Source organism: Mustelus asterias, chromosome 21 (genome assembly GCF_964213995.1).
Source record: "Mustelus asterias chromosome 21, sMusAst1.hap1.1, whole genome shotgun sequence".
Taxonomy (NCBI): domain Eukaryota; kingdom Metazoa; phylum Chordata; class Chondrichthyes; order Carcharhiniformes; family Triakidae; genus Mustelus; species Mustelus asterias.
This window is the reverse complement of record NC_135821.1, coordinates 30,043,719-30,068,976: the sequence shown is the minus strand read 5'-3', so window position 1 is coordinate 30,068,976 and position 25,258 is coordinate 30,043,719. Positions and strand designations below refer to the sequence as shown.

The 25,258-nt window shown below is 47.8% G+C and overlaps 1 protein-coding gene across 3 annotated transcripts in view; it reads left to right on the top strand.

The window, feature by feature from the left end:
* The window catches only part of septin3 (septin 3), a 102,229-nt gene that overhangs the window by 50,406 nt on the left and 26,565 nt on the right, over nucleotides 1–25,258 (top strand). For all 3 annotated transcript variants that reach the window (XM_078237681.1, XM_078237679.1, XM_078237680.1), the window contains exons 3-4: nucleotides 11,630–11,758; nucleotides 15,392–15,473. In XM_078237681.1, the coding sequence (XP_078093807.1) occupies nucleotides 11,630–11,758; nucleotides 15,392–15,473 (211 nt within the window). The remainder of the gene's footprint in view (nucleotides 1–11,629; nucleotides 11,759–15,391; nucleotides 15,474–25,258) is intronic.

Here is a 25,258-nt window from a genome sequence, read left to right as displayed (position 1 = left end):
CCGTATGCCTTCTTAACAACCCTATCAACCTGGGTGCCAACTTTCAGGAATCTATGCACATGGACACCCAGATCCCTCTGTTCATCCACACTACCAAGTACCTTACCATTAGCCCAGTACTCTGTATTCCTGTTACTCCTTCCAAAGTGAATCACCTCACACTTTTCCGCATTAAACTCCATTTGCCACCTCTCAGCCCAGCTCTGCAGCTTATCTATGTCCCTCTGTAACCTGCCACTTCCCTCTGCACTGTCTACAACTCCACCGACGTTAGTGTCATCCGCAAATTTACTAATCCATCCTTCCGTGCCCTCATCCAGGTCATTAATAAAAATGACAAACAGCAGTGGCCCCAAAACAGATCCTTGCGGTCCACCACTAGTAACTGAACTGAAGGGAGGACGAATATTTCCCATCAACCACCACCCTCTGTTTTCTTACAGCTAGCCAATTCCTGATCCAAACCGCTAAATCACCCTCAATCCCATGTGTCCATATTTTCTGCAGAAGCTTACCATGGGGAACCTGATCAAACGCTTTGCTGAAATCCATATACACCACATCAACCACTTTACCCTCATCCACCTCTTTGGTCACCTTCTCAAAGAACTCAATAAGGTTTGTGAGGCACGACCTACCCTTCACAAAACCGTGCTGACTATCCCTAATCAAATTATTCCTTTCCAGGTGATTATAAATCCTATCTCTTACAATCCTTTCCAATACTTTGCCCACAACAGAAGTAAGGCTCACCGGTCTATAATTACCAGGGTTGTCCCTACTCCCCTTCTTGAACAAGGGGACAACATTTGCTATCCTCCAGTCTTCTGGCACTGTTCCTGTAGACAATGACGACACAAAGATCAAAGCCAAAGGCTCTGCAATCTCCTCTCTAGCCTCCCAGAGAATCCTAGGATAAATCCCATCCGGCCCAGGGGACTTATCTATTTTTACCCTTTCCAGAATTGCTAACACCTCCTCCTTATGAACATCAATCCCATCCAGTCCAACAGCCTGCATCTCAGTACTCCCCTCAACAACACTGTCCCTCGCCAGTGTGAATACCGACGAAAAATATTCATTTTGTGCCTCTCCTATCTCTTCAGACTCCACGCACAACTTCCCACTACTGTCCTTGACTGGCCCTAATCTTACCCTAGTCATTCTTTTACTCCTGACATACCTATAGAAAGCTTTAGGGTTTTCCTTGATCCTACCTGCCAAAGACTTCTCATGTCCCCTCCTGGCTCTTCTTAACTCTTTCTTTAGGTCCTTCCTGGCTAACTTGTAACTCTCAAGTGCCCTAACTGAGCCTTCACGTCTCATCTTAACATAAGTCTCCTTCTTCCTCTTCACAAGAGATTCAACCTCCTTAGTAAACCACGGTTCCCTCACACGTCTGCTTCCTCCCTGCCTGACAGGTACATGTTTATCAAGGACGCGTAGTAGCTGTTCCTTGAACAAGTTCCACATTACAATTGTGCCCATCCCCTGCAGTTTCCTTCCCCAACCTATGCCAGAACTGGCTTGGCCATAGAAGATAGAGGGTAGCAGTCGAGGGGCGCTTTTCTGAATGGAAGGCTGTGACAAGCGGTGTTCCACGGGGATCAGTTCTGGGACCTTTGTAGTTCGCAGTATATATAAATGATTTGGAGGAAAATGCAGCTGGTCTGATTGGTAAGTTCGCAGACGACACAAAAATTGGTGGAGTTGCGGATAGTGAAGAGGATTGTCAGAGGATACAGCAAGATATAGACCGGTTGGAGACTTGGGCAGAGAAATGGCAGATGGAGTTTAATCCGGACAAGTGTGAGATAATGCATTTTGGAAGGTCCAATGCATGTAGGAATTATACAGTAAATGGTCGAACCCTTAGGAATATTGACAGGCAGAGGGATCTGGGCGTACATGTCCACCGATCACTGAAAGTGGCAACGCAGGTGGATAAGGTTGTCAAGAAGACATACGGCATGCTTGCCTTCATCGGTCGGGACACTGAGTATAAAAATTGGCATAGTCACCACACTCTGACACCTGTTCAGGTACACTGAGGGAGAATTTAGCACGGCCAATCCACCTAACCAGCACGTCTTTGGACTGTGGGAGGAAACCAGAACACCCGGAGGAAACCCACGCAGACACGGGGAGAATGTGCAAACTCCACACAGGCAGTGACCGAAGCCGGGAATCGAACCCAGGTCCCTGACGCTGTGAGGCAGCAGCGCTAACCACTGTGCCACTGTGCCACCCTAATTTTAAAAAAAAGTTCATACCCACAGCCTTATCCTACACTGACATAGCACCTGGATTGGAAATCCTGGAATTGGAATCCATCCAACATATTTGAATGGTCTCAGAGACTTTGTGACTGTTGAAATCAGTCGAACCTCTCTGCTTTTCAATTTGAATTCTTTGAATGAACTTCACCGCGTTGTGTGCCCTTGTCACCATCTGTAATGATTTGTGACACTCCTAAGTACTCCAGGGTGACTTGACCCTTTTAGGCTCTTGTATTCCAAAGAGTGGCTGAATCCTTAAACCTCCAATCAAAATGTACAACCACCCCTTCCTGGGACTGGAAACATAGGAGCAGGCGGAAGACATTCAGCCCCTCGAGCCTGCTCCCCCATTCATTATCTCTTCAGATCTCTGAAGGCAGAAAGGCAGGTTGATAGGGTGGTGAAAAAGGCATATGGCACACTCGCCTTTATCAATCGAGGTATAGATCACAAAGCAGAGAGGTCATGATGGAGTTGTATAGAACTTTGGTGAGGCCACAGCTGGAGCACTGTGTGCGGTTCTGGTCGCCACATTATAGGAAGGATGTGATCGCACTGGAGGGGGTGCAGAGGAGATTCACCAGGATGCTGCCTGGGACGGAGCATTTATTTGATTTGATTTGATTTGATTTATTATTGTCACATGTATTAACATACAGTGAAAAGTATTGTTTCCTGCGTGCTATACAGGCAAAGCATACCCTTCATAGAGAAGGAAAGGAGAGAGTGCAGAATGTAATGTTACAGTCATAGCTAGGGTGTAGAGAAAGATCAACTTAATGCAAGGTAGGTCCGTTCAAAAGTCTGATGGCAGCAGGGAAGAAGCTGTTCTTGAGTTGGTTGGTGCATGACTTCAGACTTTTGTATCTTTTTCCCGACGGAAGAACAAAGAACAAAGAATAAAGAAAATTACAGCACAGGAACAGGCCGTTCGGCCCTCCAAGCCTGCACCGACCATGCTGCCCGACTGAACTAAAACCCCCTACACTTCCGGGGACCATATCCCTCTATTCCCATCTCATTCATGTATTTGTCAAGATGCCCCTTAAAAGTCACTGCCGTATCCGCTTACACTACCTCCCCGGCAATGAATTCCAGGCACCCACCACTCTCTGTGTACAAAATCTGCCTCGTACATCTCTTTTAAAACTTGCCCCTCGCACCTTAAACCTATGCCCCCAGAGCCTAAGAGCCTAAGAAGGTAGAAGAGAGAATGTCCGGGGTGCGTGGGGTCCTTAATTATGCTGGCTGCTTTTCCGAGGCAGCGGGAAGTGTTGACAGAGTCAATGGATGGGAGGCTGGTTTGCGTGATGGATTGGGCTAGATTCATGACCTTGTGCAGTTCCTTGCGGTCTTGGGCAGAGCAGGAGCCATACCAAGCTGTGATACACCCAGAAAGAATGCTTTCTACGGTGCACCTGTAAAAGTTGATGAGAGTCGTAGCTGACATACCAAATTTCCGTAGTCTTCTGAGAAAGTAGAGGCGTTGGTGGGGCTTTCTTAACTATAGTGTCGGCATTGGGGGGACCAGGACATTGTTGGTGTTGGTAAAAACTTGAAGCTCTCGACCCTTTCTACTTCGTCCCCTTTGATGTAGACAGGGGCATTTTCTCCTTTGTTTTGTTGACATTGAGGAAGAGATTATTGTTGCGATTATTAGGTTGAGATTATTGTTATTTAAGTTATGAAGAGAGACTGGGTTGTTTCTCTGGAGCAGAGAAGACTGAGGGGTGCCCTGATTGAGGTGTTTAAGATTATGAGGGGCATGGACAGGGTGGATAGGGAGCAGCTGTTCCCCTTAGTTGAAGGGTCAGTTACATAAGAACATAAGAACTGGGAGCAGGAGTAGGCCATCTGGCCCCTCGAGCCTGCTCCGCCATTCAATAAGATCATGGCTGATCTTTTTGTGGACTCAGCTCCACTTACCTACTCACTCACCATAACCCTTAATTCCTTTACTGTTCAAAATTTTATCTATCCTTGCCTTAAAAACATTCAATGAGGTAGCCTCAACTGCTTCATTGGGCAGGGAATTCCACAGATTCACAACCCTTTGTGTGAAGAAGTTCTTCCTCAACTCAGTCCTAAATCTGGTCCCCCTTGTTTTGAGGCCATATTCTAGTTCTAGTTTCACCCGCCAGTTGAAACAACTTCCCTGCTTCTATCTTATCTATTCCCTTCATAATCTTATATGTTTCTATAAGATCTCCCCTCATTCTTCTGAATTCCAATGAGTATAGCCCCAGTCTACTTAGTCTCTCCTCATAAGCCAACCCTCTCAACTCCGGAATCAACCTAGTGAATCTCCTCTGCACCTGCTCCAGTGCCAGTATATTCTTTCTCAAGTAAGGAGACCAAAACTGTACACAGTACTCCAGGTGTGGCCTCACCAGCACCTTATACAGCTGCAACATAACCTCACTGTTTTTAAACTCCATCCCTCTCGCAATGAAGAACAAAATTCCATTTGCCTTAATTACCTGCTGCACCTGCAAACCAACTCCTTGAGATTCCTGGACAAGGACACCCAGGTCCCTCTGCACAGCAGCATGCTGCAATTTTTTACCATTTAAATAATAGTCCATTTTGCTGTTATTCCTACCAAAATGGATGACCTCACAGTTACGAGGGGACACATGAGGGGCAGAGATAGGATGTTCGCACAGAATCTTTTTCCCAGGGTAGGGGAATTGAAAACTCGAGGGCATTGGTTTAAGGTGAGAGGGTGTAACGATTTTAATCAGGCTATTGAGGTTGGTCTGCTTGAAGGGTCAAATTGATGGTCCAATCAGTAGCCCCATGCTCTGTACTTAAACAAGAGTAAGAAGTTTAACAACACCAGGTTAAAGTCCAACAGGTTTATTTGGTAGCAAAAGCCACACAAGCTTTCGGAGCTCCAAGCCCCTTCTTCAGGTGAGTAGGAATTCCACTGTGTTTACCCCAGTCCAATGCAGGCATCTCCACATCTTAAACAAGAGTGTCAGTTCCTCTGGCACTGTGGATGTTGACTGCATACTGAGAGCGCTGTGTATACTGAGAGCGCTGTGTATACTGAGAGCGCTCTGTATACTGAGAGCGCTCTGTATACTGAGAGCGCTCTGTATACTGAGAGCGCTCTGTATAGTGAATACACTCTGTATACTGAGAGCACTCTGTATAGTGAAGGCACTCTGTATACTGAGAGCACTCTGTATAGTGAAGGCACTCTGTATACTGAGAGCGCTCTGTATACTGAGAGCATTCTGTATACTGAGAGCGCTCTGTATAGTGAAGGCACTCTGTATAATGAGAGCGCTCTGTATACTGAGAGCGCTCTGTATACTGAGAGCGCTGTGTATACTGAGAGCGCTGTGTATACTGAGAGCGCACTGTATGCTGAGAGCGCTCTGTATACTGAGAGCGCTCTGTATACTGAGAGCACTCTGTATAGTGAAGGCACTCTGTATACTGAGAGCGCTCTGTATACTGAGAGCGCTGTGTATACTGAGAGCGCTCTGTATGCTGAGAGCGCTCTGTATACTGAGAGCGCTCTATATACTGAGAGCGCTCTGTATACTGAGAGCGCTGTGTATACTGAGAGCGCTCTGTATGCTGAGAGCGCTCTGTATGCTGAGAGCGCTCCGTATGCTGAGAGCGCTCCGTATGCTGAGAGTGCTCTGTATACTGAGAGCGCTCTGTATACTGAGAGCGCTCTGTATAGTGAAGGCACTCTGTATACTGAGTGCGCTCCGTATATTGAGAGCGCTGTGTATACTGAGAGCATTCTGTATACTGAGAGCGCTCTGTATAGTGAAGGCATTCTGTATACTGAGAGCGCTCCGTATACTGAGAGCGCTGTGTATGCTGAGAGCGCTCTGTATAGTGAAGGCACTCTGTATACTGAGAGCGCTCCGTATATTGAGAGCGCTCCGTATACTGAGAGCGCTCCGTATACTGAGAGCGCTGTGTACACTGAGAGCGCTGTGTACACTGAGAGCGCTGTGTACACTGAGAGCGCTGTGTACACTGAGAGCGCTCCGTACACTGAGAGCGCTCCGTACACTGAGAGCGCTCCGTACACTGAGAGCGCTCCGTATACTGAGAGCGCTCCGTATACTGAGAGCGCTCCGTATACTGAGAGCGCTGTGTACACTGAGAGCGCTGTGTACACTGAGAGCGCTCCGTATACTGAGAGCGCTGTGTACACTGAGAGCGCTCCGTATACTGAGAGCGCTGTGTACACTGAGAGCGCTGTGTATACTGAGAGCACTCTGTATACTGAGAGCGCTGTGTATACTGAGAGCATTCTGTATACTGAGAGCACTCTGTATAGTGAAGGCACTCTGTATACTGAGAGCGCTGTGTATACTGAGAGCACTCTGTATAGTGAAGGCACTCTGTATACTGAGAGTGCTCTGTATACTGAGAGCGCTCTGTATACTGAGAGCGCTGTGTATACTGAGAGCTCTCTGTATACTGAGAGCGCTGTGTATACTGAGAGCGCTGTGTATACTGAGAGCACTCTGTATAGTGAAGGCACTCTGTATACTGAGAGCACTCTGTATACTGATAGCGCTGTGTATACTGAGAGCGCTCTGTATGCTGAGAGCACTCTGTATACTGAGAGCGCTCTGTATACTGAGAGCGCTTTGTATACTGAGAGCGCTGTGTATGCTGAGAGCGCTCTGTATGCTGAGAGCGCTCTGTATACTGAGAGCGCTCTGTATACTGAGAGCGCTCCGTATGCTGAGAGCGCTCCGTATGCTGAGAGCGCTCTGTATGCTGAGAGCGCTCTGTATGCTGAGAGCGCTCTGTATACTGAGAGCGCTCTGTATAGTGAAGGCACTCTGTATACTGAGAGCGCTCTGTATACTGAGAGCGCTCTGTATACTGAGAGCATTCTGTATACTGAGAGCGCTCTGGATAGTGAAGGCATTCTGTATACTGAGAGCGCTCCGTATACTGAGAGCGCTGTGTATACTGAGAGCGCTCTGTATAGTGAAGGCACTCCGTTTACTGAGAGCGCTCCGTTTACTGAGAGCGCTCCGTATACTGAGAGCGCTCCGTATACTGAGAGCGCTCCGTATACTGAGAGCGCTCCGTATACTGAGAGCGCTGTGTACACTGAGAGCGCTCCGTATACTGAGAGCGCTCTGTATAGTGAGAGCACTCCGTATACTGAGAGCGCTCTGTATAGTGAGAGCACTCCGTATACTGAGAGCGCTGTGTACACTGAGAGCGCTCCGTATACTGAGAGCGCTCCGTATACTGAGAGCGCTGTGTATACTGAGAGCGCTGTGTACACTGAGAGCGCTCCGTATACTGAGAGCGCTGTGTACACTGAGAGCGCTCTGTATACTGAGAGTGCTCTGTATACTGAGAGCGCTGTGTATACTGAGAGCGCTGTGTATACTGAGAGCATTCTGTATACTGAGAGCGCTCTGTATACTGAGAGCGCTCTGTATACTGAGAGCACTCTGTATAGTGAAGGCACTCTGTATACTGAGAGCGCTGTGTATACTGAGAGCGCTGTGTATACTGAGAGCGCTCTGTATAGTGAAGGCACTCTGTATACTGAGAGCGCTCCGTATACTGAGAGCGCTCCGTATACTGAGAGCGCTGTGTACACTGAGAGCGCTCCGTATACTGAGAGCGCTCCGTATACTGAGAGCGCTCCGTATAGTGAGAGCACTCCGTATACTGAGAGCGCTCTGTATAGTGAGAGCACTCCGTATACTGAGAGCGCTGTGTACACTGAGAGCGCTGTGTACACTGAGAGCGCTCCGTATACTGAGAGCGCTCCGTATACTGAGAGCGCTCCGTATACTGAGAGCGCTCTGTATACTGAGAGCGCTCTGTATACTGAGAGCGCTCCGTATACTGAGAGCGCTCCGTATACTGAGAGCGCTCCGTATACTGAGAGCGCTGTGTACACTGAGAGCGCTCCGTATACTGAGAGCGCTGTGTACACTGAGAGCGCTCTGTATACTGAGAGCGCTCCGTATACTGAGAGCGCTCCGTATACTGAGAGCGCTCCGTATACTGAGAGCGCTGTGTATACTGAGAGCATTCTGTAAACTGAGAGCGCTCCATATACTGAGAGCGCTCTGTATACTGAGAGCGCTGTGTATACTGAGAGCATTCTGTAAACTGAGAGCGCTCTGTATACTGAGAGCACTCTGTATAGTGAAGGCACTCTGTATACTGAGAGCGCTGTGTATACTGAGAGCACTCTGTATAGTGAAGGCACTCTGTATACTGAGAGCGCTCTGTATACTGAGAGCGCTCTGTATACTGAGAGCGCTGTGTATACTGAGAGCTCTCTGTATACTGAGAGCGCTGTGTATACTGAGAGCACTCTGTATAGTGAAGGCACTCTGTATACTGAGAGCGCTCTGTATACTGAGAGCACTCTGTATAGTGAAGGCACTCTGTATACTGAGAGCGCTGTGTATACTGAGAGCGCTCTGCATGCTGAGAGCGCTCTGCATACTGAGAGCGCTCCGTATACTGAGAGCGCTCCGTATACTGAGAGCGCTCTGTACCCTCTGGCCATAGGAGACAGAGGGTAGTGGTCGAAGGGTCTTTTTCCGGCTGGAGGTCTGTGACCAGTGGTGTTCCGCAGGGCTCTGTACTGGGACCTCTGCTATTTGTGATATATATAAATGATTTGGAAGAAGGTGTAACTGGTGTTATCAGCAAGTTTGTGGATGACACGAAGATGGCTGGACTTGCGGATAGCGAAGAGCATTGTCGGGCAATACAGCAGGATATAGATAGGCTGGAAAATTGGGCTGGAGAGGTGGCAGATGGAGTTTAATCCGGATAAATGCGAAGTGATGCATTTTGGAAGAAATAATGTAGGGAGGAGTTATACAATAAATGGCAGAGTCATCAGGAGTATAGAAACACAGAGGGACCGAGGTGTGCAAGTCCACAAATCCTTGAAGGTGGCAACACAGGTGGAGAAGGTGGTGAAGAAGGCATATGGTATGCTTGCCTTTATAGGACGGGGTATAGAGTATAAAAGCTGGAGTCTGATGATGCAGCTGTATAGAACGCTGGTTAGGCCACATTTGGAGTACTGCATCCAGTTCTGGTCGCCGCACTACCAGAAGGACGTGGAGGCGTTAGAGAGAGTGCAGAGAAGGTTTACCAGGATGTTGCCTGGTATGGAGGGTCTTAGCTATGAGGAGAGATTGGGTAAACTGGGGTTGTTCTCCCTGGAAAGACGGAGAATGAGGGGAGATCTAATAGAGATGTACAAGATTATGAAGGGTATAGATAGGGTGAACGGTGGGAAGCTTTTTCCCAGATCAGAAGTGACGTTCACGAGGGGTCACGGGCTCAAGGTGAGAGGGGCAAAGTATAACTCAGATATTAGAGGGATGTTTTTTACACAGAGGGTGGTGGGGGCCTGGAATGTGCTGCCAAGTAGGGTGGTGGAGGCAGGCACGCTGACATCGTTTAAGACTTACCTGGATAGTCACATGACAAGCTGAGCTGAAAAATGGCAAATGGAGTTTAACCCTGATAAATGTGAGGTGATTCATTTTGGTAGGACTAATTTAAATGTGGATTACAGGGTCAAAGATAGGGTTCTGAAGACTGTGGAGGAACAGAGAGATCTTGGGGTCCATATCCACAGATCTCTATAGGTTGCCACTCAAGTGGATAGAGCTGTGAAGAAGGCCTATAATGTGTTAGCTTTTATTAACAGGGGGTTGGAGTTTAAGAGCCGCGGGGTTATGCTGCAACTGTACAGGACCTTGGTGAGACCACATTTGGAATATTGTGTTCTGGTCACCTCACTATAAGAAGGATGTGGAAGCTCTGGAAAGAGTGCAGAGGAGATTTACCAGGATGCTGCCTGGTTTGGAGGGTAGGTCTTATGAGGAAAGGTTGAGGGAGCTAGGGCTGTTCTCTCTGGAGCAGAGGAGGCTGAGGGGAGACTTAATAGAGGTTTATAAAATGATGAAGGGGATAGATAGAGTGAACGTTCAAAGACTATTTCCTCGGGTGGATGGAGCTATTACAAGGGGGCATAACTATAGGGTTCATGGTGGGAGATAGAGGAAGGATATCAGAGTTAGGTTCTTTACGCAGAGAGTGGTTGGGGTGTGGAATGGACTGCCTGCAGTGATAGTGGAGTCAGACACTTTAGGAACATTTAAGCGGTTATTGGATAGGCACATGGAGCACACCAGGATGATAGGGAGTGGGATAGGTTGATCTTGGTTTCAGATAAAGCTCGGCACAACATCGTGGGCCGAAGGGCCTGTTCTGTGCTGTACTGTTCTATGTTCTATGAGCAGTCTGGGAATGGAGGGATACAAACGATTGGTCTAGTTGGACCAAGGAGCGGCACAGGCTTGGAGGGCCGAAGGGCCTGTTTCCTGTGCTGTACTGTTCTTTGTTCTTTGTATGCTGAGAGCGCTCTGTATGCTGAGAGCGCTCTGTATGCTGAGAGCGCTCTGTATGCTGAGAGCGCTCTGTATACTGAGAGCGCTCTGTACAGTGAATGCACTCTGTACACTGAGAGCGCTCTGTACACTGAGAGCGCTCTGTACACTGAGAGCGCTCTGTACACTGAGAGCGCTCTGTAAACTGAGAGCGCTCTGTACACTGAGAGCGCTCTGTACACTGAGAGCGCTCTGTACACTGAGAGCGCTCTGTACACTGAGAGCGCTCTGTACACTGAGAGCGCTCTGTACACTGAGAGCGCTCTGTACACTGAGAGCGCTCTGCACACTGAGAGCGCTCTGCACACTGAGAGCGCTCTGCACACTGAGAGCGCTCTGCATACTGAGAGCGCTCTGCATACTGAGAGCGCTCTGCATACTGAGAGCGCTCTGCATACTGAGAGCGCTCTGCATACTGAGAGCGCTCTGTACACTGAGGGCGCTCTGTACACTGAGGCACTCTGTACACTGAGGGCGCTCCGTATAGTGTTGCTGGATCTTGTAAATAAAGGAATTTTGGTGAAGGGACTTATTGCAGAATAGAAAGTTTTAGAACGGACCTGAGGGATGACTTCTTCACGCAGAGGGTGGTGTGTGTATGGAATGAGCTGCCAGAGAAAGCGGTTGAGGCGGGTTCAATAGCAACATTTGAAAAGCATTTGGATAAGTACACGGATGGGGAAGGATTAGAGGGATATGGGCCAAACGCGGGCCATTGGGACTAGCTGGGAGGGCACCATGGTCGCCATGGACCAGTTGGGCTGAAGGGCCTGTTTCCGTGCTGGATTGCTCTATAACTCCACTAGCCTGACCCCGCCTTCCCCCCATACCCTGCAGAATTATAAACTGATTTCCAATTCGCTGTTTGGTTTCATTATAAAATACTGATCTCCTCGCCTCTGTTTCCAGGTCAGAGCGGATTGGGCAAGTCTACACTGGTTAATACCTTGTTTAAATCCCAAGTGAGTCGGAAATCTTGCGGAAGAAACCGAGAAGACAAGGTTCCGAAAACGGTGGAGATTCGCACAGTTGGTCACGGTGAGGCCATTTACAAACTGCCGAGTTCTCTTTTCTCCGACGTTCCCGGGAATAAAGGCCTGGCCTGGCCAATCACTTCCTATAACTCCGGTCCCACTAGTCCTGGCAACATCCTTGTAAATCTTCCTTGCACTCTTTCTATTGAGTTGGATGATCAGCCGTGATCATAGTGAATGGGGAAGCAGGCTCTAAGGGCCGAATGTCCTCCTCCTGCTCCTATTGTTTGGGCGGCACGGTAGCACAGTGGTTAGCACCGCTGCCTCACAGCGCCAGAGACCCAGGTTCGATTCCCGGCTCGGGTCACTGTCTGTGTGGAGTTTGCACGTTCTCCCCGTATCTGCGTGGGTTTCCTCCGGGTGCTCCGGTTTCCTCCCATGGTCCAAAGATGTGTGGGTTAGGTGGATTGGCCATGCTAAATTGTCCTTTAGTGTCAGGGGGACTGGCAAGGGTAAATGCCTGGGGTAATGGTGATAGGGCCTGGGGGGATTGTGGTCGGTGCAGACTCGATGGGCCAAATGGCCTCCTTCTGCGCTGTAGGGATTCTATGATTCTATGAATCTTTGATTCAATTTACCAAGCACAAGAGCAAAAATCAGTCAGGATTGACATGGTTTTTAATGATTATCATTAGCTCACGCCTCTTGAAGATGTAGCTCCTCTGAAGCAAGAGTGACAACGCCCTCTTTCTGGGACAGTGAGGACTAAATCCTTCCTCGAATTTGCGAAACACATCTTGTTCTGAAATCACTGTAAAATCATCGTTTTTATGCCGTGTTCAGAGCGGCAAATGAGCTTGCTGGCATTTCTAACCTCTCGCAGCTTGAGAAGGCAGCTGCTTTGGTAATGGAACTGGAGAAATCCGCATGTTTCCCCTCAACAGTCTGTAGTAATAATAAGCTTCCCAGCATGCCTCTGGGTTTGGTCAATGTGGACAGTTCAGTGTTTTAAAGTAAAGTTTATTTATTAGTGTCACAAGTAGGCTTACATTAACACTGCAATGAAGTTACTGTGAAAATCCCCGAGTCGCCACACTCCGGCGCCTGTTCGGGACAATGCACCCAACCTGTTTTGTCCTTTGCTTTTACTGAATAATCCAGGATTTCACCTTCCAGTGCCCTTCGATACACAGCCTGACACACTTCAGTAAAGTACAGCCAGGCTGAAACACCACGTTTCACCCTGTATTTCGCTGAAAACCCCATGGCTTTTGCTTTCTCAAGCAGGATCCAAACAACACACTACACGCTCTGTTATCTTGTACGTACCACGCAAAAGTCTGTGTTATCCTGTACGTAACACACTCCAGCCTGTGTTATCCTGTGCGTAACACACTCCAGCCTGTGTTATCCTGTATGTAACACACTCCAGCCTGTGTTATCCTGTATGTAACACATTCCATCCTGTGTTATCCTGTATGTAACACACTCCAGCCTGTGTTATCCTGTATGTAACACATTCCATCCTGTGTTATCCTGTATGTAACACACTCCAGCCTGTGTTATCCTATATGTAACACACTCCAGCCTGTGTTATCCTGTATGTAACACACGCCAGCCTGTGTTATCCTGTATGTAACACACGCCAGCCTGTGTTATCCTGTATGTAACACACGCCAGCCTGTGTTATCCTGTATGTAACACACTCCAGCCTGTGTTATCCTGTATATAACACACTCCATCCTGTGTTATCCTGTATGTAACTCACTCCAGCCTGTGTTATCCTGTATGTAACACATTCTATCGTGTATGTAACACACTCCAGCCTGTGTTATCCTGTATGTAACACATTCCATGCTGTGTTATCCTGTATGTAACACACTCCAGCCTGTGTTATCCTGTATGTAACACACTCCAGCCTGTGTTATCCTGTATGTAACACACTCCATCCTGTGTTATCCTGTATGTAACTCACTCCAGCCTGTGTTATCCTGTATGTAACACATTCTATCGTGTATGTAACACACTCCATCCTGTGTTATCCTGTATGTAACACACTCCATCCTGTGTTATCCTGTATGTAACACACTCCAGCCCGTGTTATCCTGTATGTAACACATTCCATGCTGTGTTATCCTGTATGTAACACACTCCATCCTGTGTTATCCTGTATGTAACACACTCCAGCCTGTGTTATCCTTTATGTAACACACCCCATCCTGTGTTATCCTGTATGTAACACACTCCATCCTGTGTTATCCTGTATGTAACACACTCCAGCCTGTGTTATCCTTTATGTAACACACTCCAGCCTGTGTTATCCTGTATGTAACACACTCCAGCCTGTGTTATCCTGTATGTAACACACTCCAGCCTGTGTTATCCTGTATGTAACACACCCCATCCTGTGTTATCCTGTATGTAACACACTCCAGCCTGTGTTATCCTGTATGTAACACACTCCAGCCTGTGTTATCCTTTATGTAACACACTCCAGCCTGTGTTATCCTGTATGTAACACACTCCAGCCTGTGTTATCCTGTATGTAACACACTCCAGCCTGTGTTATCCTGTATGTACCACACTCCATCCTGTGTTATCCTGTATGTAACACACTCCAGCCTGTGTTATCCTGTATGTAACACACTCCAGCCTGTGTTATCCTGTATGTAACACACTCCACGTTGTGTATTTACAGGGCACTCTGCAGTGTTAACCTGGTTCAGTGCATGGCCAATCATTGGCTTCAGATGGCAAATGGTGCATCATTTATTTTGTTGCCATGGCAGCTGATGTCAAATAACCTGAAGATAGATTGTGCTGAATTCGGAGCTAGGATCTGCTGAGGTGATTTTTAAACCCTTCATCGAATCTGCTCTTAGCTTCCTGCACTTCAATGGAAATAGAGTGTCACAATGATGGTGAATTGACACTCCTGCTGCCTCTGGCATGGGCACACTTCTCCCTAACTGTGTAATCCTTAGCTCCTTATTCATCAATTCCACATCCCATTGAGGGGAGGATCTCACAGAGACTTATAAAATTCTAACAGGATTGGTCAGGGTAGATGCAGGGAGGATGTTCCCGATGGTGGGGGAGCCCAGAACCAGGGGTCACAGTCTGAGGATATGGGGTAGACCATTTAGGACGGAGGTGGGGAGAAATTTCTTCACCCAGAGGGTGGTGATTCTGTGGAATTCACTCCCACAGAAAGTAGTTGAGGCCAAAGCATTGAATGTTTTCACGAAGCAGTTAGATTCTGATGCACTATCAATCAAGCAAAGACTAGTTTGTATGCAAGAACAAATAGGCTTTTATTCGCAAAAGACTTGGAGCACACCCATGCTGATGAACTGGTCCGGTGACTGAGGCAGGGGGGTTGGGAGCAGTCACCTTTATACCTGGACCAGGGGGGGGAGGAGTCTCAGGCAGGGCCGGCAGGGGCGTGTCCAGGCATGTCACACACACACACACAGGCAATAAGCTTAACAGTGGTTCACCACAAATATAGCACTTGGGGTGAAGGGAATCAAGAGGGAAAGACGGGATCAGGCTGTTGAGTTGGACGATCAGCCACGATCGTAATGAATGGCGGAGCAGGCTCGAAGGGCCGAATGGCCTCCTCCTGCTCCTATTTTTGGTGTTTCTATGGGGAGCTGATTTCCAGTTGGACACTGATTGAATTTTTTTTGTACAGTTATTGAGGAGAAGGGGGTGAAGATGAAGCTGACAGTTATCGACACGCCAGGATTCGGAGATCAAATCAACAACGATAACTGGTATGTAGCTGGGACACTCGATCCCCACACACACACACACACACACGCACACACAGTCAGGGTCAACTCAGTGCAGGGCTTTTAACAATCCATTGATGAAGACAGCCATGAGGGAGTTGAGGTTAAGGAGATGAGAATCATCCCAGATCAAATGTCCGGGCGCCCCCAGGAATACAGACTGGAATATCAGTTTGAGAACTGTAGATCACTGCCGGAAACAGACTGGCGCGTTTGACAAGAGGAGAATTCTGATGCTCTGCACATGTATTTGTTTTCATTCATTCACGGGATGTGGGTATCGCTGGGTGGGCCAGCACTTATTTCCCATCCCTGAGGGCATTTAAGAGCCAACCATATGTGTGTGACCCATCACAACTCGACGCTGTTAGTCTGAGCAGAATCTCGTGCAGGCAAAAAATGAGGAGACAGAGTCGATCGGGAGAAACTGTTCTCGCTCGTAAAAGGATCGAGAACGAGAGGGGCACAGATTTAAAATGATTTGCAAAAGAAGCAAATGTGATGTGGGAAAAAAAACTTTTTCACCCGGCGAGTGTGAAGTCCTTGGCTTCATCTGTTGTGGGCAGCACGGTGGCACAGTGGTTATCACTGCTGCTTCACAGCAAGAAGTTTAACAACACCAGGTTAAAGTCCAACAGGTTTATTTGGTAGCAAAAGCCACACAAGCTTTCGGAGCCCCAAGCCCCTTCACAGTGCCAGGGACCCGGGTTCAATTCCGGCCTCAGGTCACTGTCTGTGTGGAATTATTACAGTATAGATAGTGGCCATTCAGCCCACTGTCTCCATAATGGTTTGCTCACAGGGCGGCGCAGTGGCAGAGTGGGGCGGCACGGTAGCACAGTGGTTAGCACTGCTGCCTCACAACGCCACGGACCCGAGTTCGATTCCCGGCTTGGGTCACTGTCTGTGTGGAGTTTGCACGTTCTCCCTGTGTCTGCGTGGGTTTCCTCCGGGTGCTCCGGTTTCCTCCCACAGTCCAAAGATGTGCGGGTTAGGTTGATTGGCCATGCTAAATTGTCTCTTAGTGTCCCAAGATGTGTAGGTTAGGGGGATTAGCAGGGTAAATCTGTGGGGTTATGGGGATAAGGACTGGGTGGGATTGTTGTTGGTGCAGGTTCGATGGGCTGAATGGCCTCCTTCTACACTGTAGGGATTCGATGAGTGGTTGGGGTCTGGAATGCTCTGCCTAGGAGTGTGGTGGAGGCAGGTTCAGTTGAGGCATTCAAGGGGGAATTAGATGATTATTTGAATAGAAACAATGTGTAGGGGGACGGAGAAAAGGCAGGGGAATGGCACTGAGTCATGATGCTGATTTGGAGAGTCGGTGCAGACATGATGGGCCAAACGGCCTCCTTCTGCACTGTAACAATTCTGAGATAGAGCCAGTGAGAGATCCGTGTTGCTTCCTTTGGAATTTGCTGAATTACAAGATAATCAGGCAGTTGAGAAGCCACCAGCCAATGTATCCCCAAGATCAGGACCCACAGGCAGAGTTCCCACCTACCAAGAGCTGCTGGCCAATCAGAGGGTTAGGATCGTGGGGTGGGGGGTTGGGCTCAGTCAAGGTAAGTAAATAGAGGGCCTAAATTCAGTACTGTCCGAATGTAGATCCATCTTGCAGAGTCCTCACAGAGGCTTGGCTTCATCTACAACTTTTCACAATATACATTAACGATTTGGAGGAAGGAACTGAAGACACTGTTGCTAAGTTTGCAGGTGATACAAAGATATGTAGAGAGACAGGTAGTATGGAGGAAGCAAGGGGGCCGCAGAAGGATTTGGACAGGTTAGGAGAGTGGGCAAAGAAGTGGCAGATGGAATACAATGTGGAAAAGTGTGAGGTTATGCACTTTGGAAGGAGGAATGGAGGCATAGACTATTCTCTAAATGGGAAAATGCTTAGGAAATGGGAAACACAAAGGGACTTGCGGGTCCTTGTTCAAGATTCTCTTAAGGTTAACGTGCAGGTTCAGTTGGCAGTTAGGGAGGCAAATGCAATGTTAGCATTCATGTCGAGAGGGCTAGAATACAAGAGCAGGGATGTACTTCTGAGGCTGTGTAAGGCTCTGGTCAGACCCCATTGGAGTATTGTGAGCAGTTTTGGGCCCCGTATCTAAGGAAGGGTGTGCTGGCCTTGGAAAGGGTCCAGAGGAGATTCACAAGAATGATCCCTGGAATGAAGAGCTTGTTATATAACTTGTCGTATATAATAGAGCTTCTCCTCTAACCGAAAAAAAAAGACTCGGTGTGAGAACAGGTGAGCTTTTTCTTTTCTTTTTCTTTTCTCTTTCGTTTCTTATTAAGGGAAGTTAGCAGGGATGTCAGTGCAGGCAGTGCAATGTTCCTCCTGTGGGATGTTTGAGGTGAGGGACACCATAAGTGTCTCAGCTGAGTACACCTGTAGAAAGTGGATCCAGAACTGGCTTGCCCAAAGGGGGCAGAGAGTGGGTATAGACGGGTCTTTTTCTGAATGGAGGTCGGTCACCAGTGAGTGCCCCAGGGATCTGTTCTGGGACCCTTGCTGTTTGTCATTTTCATAAATGACCTGGATGAGGAAGTGGAAGGATGGGTTGGTAAGTTTGCCGATGACACGAAGCTTGGTGGGGTTGTGGATAGTCTGGAGGGATGTCAGAAGTTACAGAGGGACATAGATAGGATGCAAGACTGGGCAGAGAAGTGGCAGATGGACTTCAACCCAGATAAATGCATAGTGGTCCATTTTGGCAGGTCAAATGGGATGAAGGAGTACAATATAAAGGGAAAGACTCTTAGTACTGTAGAGGATCAGAAGGACCTTGGGGTCCGGGTCCATAGGACTCTAAAATCGGCCCCGCAGGTGGAGGAGGTGGTTAAGAAGGCGTATGGTGTGCTTGCCTTTATCAATCGAGGGATTGAGTTTAGGATTCCGGGGATAATGATGCAGCTATATAAGACCCTCGTCAGACCCCACTTGGAGTACTGTGCTCAGTTCTGGTCGCCTCATTACAGGAAGGATGTGGAAAAGATTGAAAGGGTGCAGAGGAGATTTACAAGGATGTTGCCTAGATTGAGTGGCATGCCTTATGAGGATAGGCTGAGGGAGCTCGGTCTTTTCTCCTTGGAGAGACGTAGGATGAGAACAGACCTAATAGAGGTATATAAGATGTTGAGAGGCATAGATCGGGTGGACTCTCAGAGGCTTTCTCCCAGGGTGGAAATGGCTGCTACGAGAGGACACAGGTTTAAGGTGCTGGGGGGTAGGGACAGGGGAAATATTAGGGAGAAGTTTTTCACACACAGGGTGGTGGGCGAGTGGAATCGGCTGCTGTCAGTGGTGGTGGAGGCAAACTCAATAGGGTCTTTTAAGAGACTCCTGGATGAGTACATGGGACTTAATAGGATGGTGGGTTATAGGTAGGCATAAAAGGTAGGGATATGTTCAGCACAACTTGTGGGGCCGAAGGGCCTGTTTTGTGCTGTAGTTTTTCTATGTTTCTAAGTGCACCCAATTCCAGCTCCTTGAAGACCGTGTTAGGGATCTGGAGCTGGAACTGGATGAACTCGGGATCATTCGGGAGGCAGAGACAGTTATAGATAAAAGCTACAGGGAGGTTCATACTCCTAGGAATGAGGATACTTGGGTGACTGTTAGAAGGGGTAAGAAGCAGTCAGTGCAACGATCGCCTGTGGCCGTTCCTCTGTATAACAAGAATACCGTTTTGGATACTGTTGGGGAGGATGACTTACCAGGAGTAAGCCATGGGGTACAGGTCTCTGGGACAGAGTCTGTCCCTGTTGCTCAGAAGGGAAAGGGGGGGGAGGAGTAGAGCATTAGTCATTGAAGACTCCATAGTTAGGGAGACAGATAGGAGATTCTGTGGGAGCGAGAGAGACTCGCGGCTGGTGTGTTGCCTCCCAGGTGCCAGAGTCCGTGATGTCTCCGATCGTGTTTTCGAGATCCTTAAAGGGGAAGGGGACCAGCCCCAAGTTGTGGTTCACATAGGCACCAATGGCATAGGTAGGAAAAGAGATGGGGATGTAAGGCAGAAATTCAGGGAGTTAGGGTGGAAGCTTAGAGCTAGAACAAATAGAGTTGTTACCTCTGGTTTGTTAACCGTGCCACGTGCTAGTGAGGAGAGGAATAGGGAGAGAGAGCAGTTGAATACATGGCTACAGGAATGGTGCAGGAGGGACGGATTCAGATAGCTGGATAATTGGGGCTCATTCTGGGGTAGGTGGGACCTCTACAAACGGGACGGTCTTCACCTGGACCAGAGGGTTACCAATATTCTGGGGGGGATATTTGCAATGCTCTTCGGGAGGGTTTAAACTAATTCAGCAGGGGGATGGGAACCTGAATTGTTGCTCCAGTGTACAGGAGGATGTGAGTGGTGAGGTCATGAATAAGGTTTCAAGGTCGCAGGAGTGTACCGGCAGGCAGGAAGGCGGTTTGAAGTGTGTCTACTTCAACACCAGAAGCATCCGGAATAAGGTGGGTGAACTTGCAGCATGGGTTGGTACCTGGAATTTCGATGTTGTGGCTATCTCGGAGACATGGATAGAGCAGGGACAGGAATGGTTGTTGCAGGTTCCGGGGTTTAGATGTTTCAGTAAAATCAGGGAATGTGGGAAAAGAGGGGGAGGTGTGGCATTGTTAGTCAAGGACAGTATTACGGTGGCAGAAAGGACGTTTGATGAGGACTCGTCTACTGAGGTCGTATGGGCTGAGGTTAGAAACAGGAAAGGAGAGGCCACCCTGTTGGGAGTTGTCTATAGGCCTCCGAAAAGTTCCAGAGATGTAGAGGAAAGGATTGCAAAGATGATTCTGGATAGGAGCGAAAGTAACAGGGTAGTTGTTATGGGGGACTTTAACTTTACAAATATTGACTGGAAACGCTATAGTTCGAGTACTTTAGAGGGGTCAGTTTTTGTCCAATGTGTGCAGGAGGGTTTCCTGACACAGTATGTAGATAGACCAACAAGAGGCGAGGCCACATTGGATTTGGTACTGGGTAATGAACCAGACCAGGTGTTAGATTTGGAGGTAGGTGAGCACTTTGGTGATAGTGACCACAATTCGGTTATGTTTACTTTAGCGATGGAAAGGGATAGGTATATTCCGCAGGGCAAGTGTTATATCATAGAAATCATAGAAACCCTACAGTACAGAAAGAGGCCATTTGGCCCATCGAGTCTGCACCAACCACAATCCCACCCAGGCCCTACCCCCATATCCCTACATATTTACCCACTAATCCCTCTAACCTATGCATCCCAGGACACTAAGGGCAATTTTTAGCATGGCCAATCAACCTAACCCGCACATCTTTGGACTGTGGGAGGAAACCGGAGCACCCGGAGGAAACCCATGCAGACACGAGGAGAATGTGCGAACTCCACACAGACAGTGACCCAAGCCGGGAATCGAACCCAGGTCCCTGGAGCTGTGAAGCAGCAGTGCTAACCACTGTGCTACTGTGCCACCCGTTATAGCTGGGGGAAAGGAAATTATGATGCGATTAGACGAGATTTAGGATACATAGGATGGGGAAGAAATCTGCAGGGGATGGGCACAATTGAAATGTGGAGCTTGTTCAAGGAACAGCTACTGCGTGTCCTTGATAAGTATGTACCTGTCAGGCAGGGAGGAAGTGGTCGAGCGAGGGAACCGTGGTTTACTAAAGAAGTTGAATCTCTTGTGAAGAGGAAGAAGGAGACTTATGTACAGATGAGACATGAAGATTCAGTTAGGGCGCTCGAGAGTTACAAGTTAGCCAGGAAGGACTTGAAGAGAGAGCTAAGAAGAGCCAGGAGGGGACATGAGAAGTCTTTGGCAGGTAAAGCTGACGTATTCCTGACATACCTATATGTCAGGAATAAAAGAATGATGAGGGTAAGATTAGTCAAGCACAGTAGTGGGAAGTTGTGCGTGGAGTCCGAAGAGATAGGAGAGGCGCTAAATGAATATTTTTCGTCAGTATTCACACAGGAAAAAGACAATGTTGTCGAAGAGAATACTGAGATACAGGCTATTGGACTAGACGGGATTGAGGTTCATAAGGAGGAGGTGTTAGCAATTCTGGAAAGTGTGAAAATAGATAAGTCCCCTGGGCCGGATGGGATTTATCCTAGGATTCTCTGGGAGGCTAGGGAGGAGATTGCAGAGCCTTTGGCTTTGATCTTTATGTCGTCATTGTCGACAGGAATAGTGCCAGAAGACTGGAGGATAGCAAATGCTGTCCCCTTGTTCAAGAAGGGGAGTAGAGACAACCCTGGTAATTATAGACCAGTGAGCCTTACTTCTGTTGTGGGCAAAGTTTTGGAAAGGATTGTAAGAGATAGGATTTATAATCACCTGGAAAGGAACAATTTGATTAGGGATAGTCAACACGATTTTGTGAAGGGTAGGTCGTGCCTCACAAACCTTATTGAGTTCTTTGAGAAGGTAACCAAAGAGGTGGATGAGGGTAAAGCAGTTGATTTGGTGTATATGGATTTTAGTAAAGCATTTGATAAGGTTCCCCACGGTAAGCTATTGCAGAAAATACGGAGGCGTGGGATTGAGGGTGATTTTGTGGTTTGGATCAGGAATTGGCTAGCTGTAAGAAGACAGAGGGTGGTGGTTGATGGGAAATGTTCATCCTGGAGTTCAGTTACTAGTGGTGTACCACAAGGATCTGTTTTGGGGCCACTGCTGTTTGTCATTTTTATAAATGACCTGGATGAGGGCGTAGAAGGCAGGGTTAGTAAATTTGCGGATGACACTAAAGTCGGTGGAATTGTGGACAGTGCAGAAGGATGTTGCAGGTTACAGAGGGACATAGATAAGCTGCAGAGCTGGGCTGAGAGGTGGCAAATGGAGTTTAATGTGGAAAAGTGTGAGGTGATTCACTTTGGAAGGAGTAACAGGAATACAGAGTACTGGGCTAATGGTAAGATACTTGGTAGTGTGGATGAGCAGAGAGATCTCGGTGTCCATGTGCATAGATCCCTGAAAGTTGGCACCCAGGTTGATAGGGTTGTTAAGAAGGCGTACGGAGTGTTAGCTTTTATTGGTAGAGGGATTGAGTTTCGGAGCCAGGAGGTCATGTTGCAGCTGTACAAAACTCTGGTGCGGCCGCATTTGGAGTATTGCGTACAGTTCTGGTCGCCGCATTATAGGAAGGATGTGGAAGCATTGGAAAGGGTGCAGAAGAGATTTACCAGGATGTTGTCTGGTATGGTGGGAAGGTCTTATGAGGAAAGGCTGAGTGTCATGAGGCTGTTTTCGTTAGAGAGAAGAAGGTTAAGAGGTGACTTAATAGAGGCATACAAGATGATCAGAGGATTAGATAGGGTGGACAGTGAGAGTCTTTTTCCTCAGATGGTGATGGCTAGCACGAGGGTACATAGCTTTAAATTGAGGGGTGATAGACATAGGACAGATGCCAGAGGTAGGTTCTTTACTCGGAGAGTAGTAAGGGTCTGGAATGCCCTGCCTGCAACAGTAGTGGACTCGTCAACACTAAGGGCATTTAAAGGGTCATTGGATAAACATATGGATGATATTGGAATAGTGTAAATTAGATGGGCTTTAGATTGGTTTCACAGGTCGGCGCAACATTGAGGGCCGAAGGGCCTGTACTGCGCTGTAATGTTCTATGTTCTATATGAGGAACGGTTGAGGACTCTGGTTCTGTACTCGGAGTTTCGAAGAATGAGGGGAGATCCTATTGAAACTTACAGGATACTGCGAGGCCTGGATAGAGTGGAAATGGGAAGGATGTTTCCACTGGTAGGAAAAACTAGAACCAGAAAACTAAAACTAAACTTAAAAACTAATGGTATTTGCTACCAAATAAACCTGTTGGACTTTAACCTGGTGTTGTTAAAACTCTTACTGTGTTCACCCCAGTCCAACGGCGGCATCTCCACATCAGGAAAAACTAGAACCAGAGGGCACAACCTCAGGGTAAAGGGACGATCCTTTAAAACAGAGATGAGGAGGAATTTCTTCAGCCAGAGAGTGGTGAATCTGTGGAATTCTTTGCCGCAGAAGGCTGTGGAGGCCAGGTCATTGAGTGTCTTTAAGACAGAGATAGATAGGTTCTTAATTAATAAGGGGATCAGGGGTTATGGGGAAAAGGCAGGAGAATGGAGATGAGAAAAATATCAGCCATGATTGAATGGTGGAGCAGAATTGAAGGGCCGAGTGGCCTAATTCTGCTCCGATGTCTTATGGTCTTACAACATTTCAATTCTCCTCACTGGTCTCACAGAGAGGTGAGTACGACATTGGACACTAACATGAACAACCAATGAAGCATGACCAAAAAAAACACAACATTGTTTCTTCCACAGTGAAGAAACTGTCCCTAACTCTGCTGTAAGCATCAATGCCAGTACAAGGTGAGCCAGAGCTATTAGCTCCCTGACAAAGCTCAACTCAACTAATAATGATCACCCACGCATCACCCGGCACGGTAGCACAGTGGTTAGCACTGCTGCTTCACAGCTCCAGGGACCTGGGTTCGATTCCCGGCTTGGGTCGCTGTCTGTGTGGAGTTTGCACATTCTCCTCGTGTCTGCGTGGGTTTCCTCCGGGTGCTCCGGTTTCCTCCCACAGTCCAAAGATGTGCGGGTGAGGTTGATTGGCTATGCTGAAAATTGCCCCTTAGTGTCTTGGGATGTGTAGATTAGAGGGATTAGCGGGTAAAATATGTAGGGGTGGGGCCTGGTTGGGATTGTGGTCGGTGCAGACTCGATGGGCCGAATGGCCTCTTTCTGTCCTGTAGGGTTTCTATGTTTCTATGAATAATGGGAATTATTTACAAGTCAATTTTAAATTTGAATAAAACTTTTGTGCTCTCAAGTTTTCAGTTACTGGCAAAGGGGTTGGGCAGAAAGTTTTGCCTGGGACACAGGGTCTCCCAGTTTGACCGGAAAGTTCTCTTCCAACCCCCCATAACTGCAGCACTGTCAGCTGATGATAAGTTTTGGCAGTTACCCTGCCCTGCAGTCAACCATATCTTTGTGCCCGCTGTGTGGTCACATGTGTCTCCATGCCCATTGCATAATCACACGTGCCTCCATGTCTGTCACGTGATCATACGTGTCTCCGTGCCTGCCACGTTGATTCTGGAACAGTCCTGGCGGATTGGAGGGTGGCGAATGTAACCCCACTATTTAAAATAAGGAGGGATGGAGAAAACAGGGAAATTGGTGAGTCTAACATCCGTTGGAGGGAAAATGCTCAAGTCTATTATAAAGGATGTGACAGCAGGGTTTATTTGGGATCAGGAGCTTTCGGAGCACTGCTCCTTCCTCAGGTGAGTGGAGATTTTTGGATATCAACGCTTCCCAATCATTGGTCAGAACATTGAATACAGGTGTTGGGATGTCTTGTTGAAGTTGTACAAGACGTTGGTAAGGCCACACTTGGAATACTGTGTACAGTTCTGGTCACCCTATTATAGAAAGGATATTATTAAACTAGAAATAGTGCAGAAAAGATTTACTAGGATGCTCCCAGATCTTGATGGTTTGAGTTATAAGGAGAGGCTGGATAGACTGGGACTTATTTTCCCTACAGCGTGATCTTGTAGAGGTCTATAAAAAATGAGGGCTATAGATCAGCTAGATAGTCAACATCTTTTCCCAAAGGTAGGGGAGTCTAAAACTAGAGGGCATAGGTTTAAGTTGAGAGGGGAGAGATACAAAAGGTCCAGAGGGGCAATTTTTTCACACAGAGGGTGGTGAGTGTCTGGAACAAGCTGCCAGAGGCAGTATTAGAGGCAGGTACAATTCTG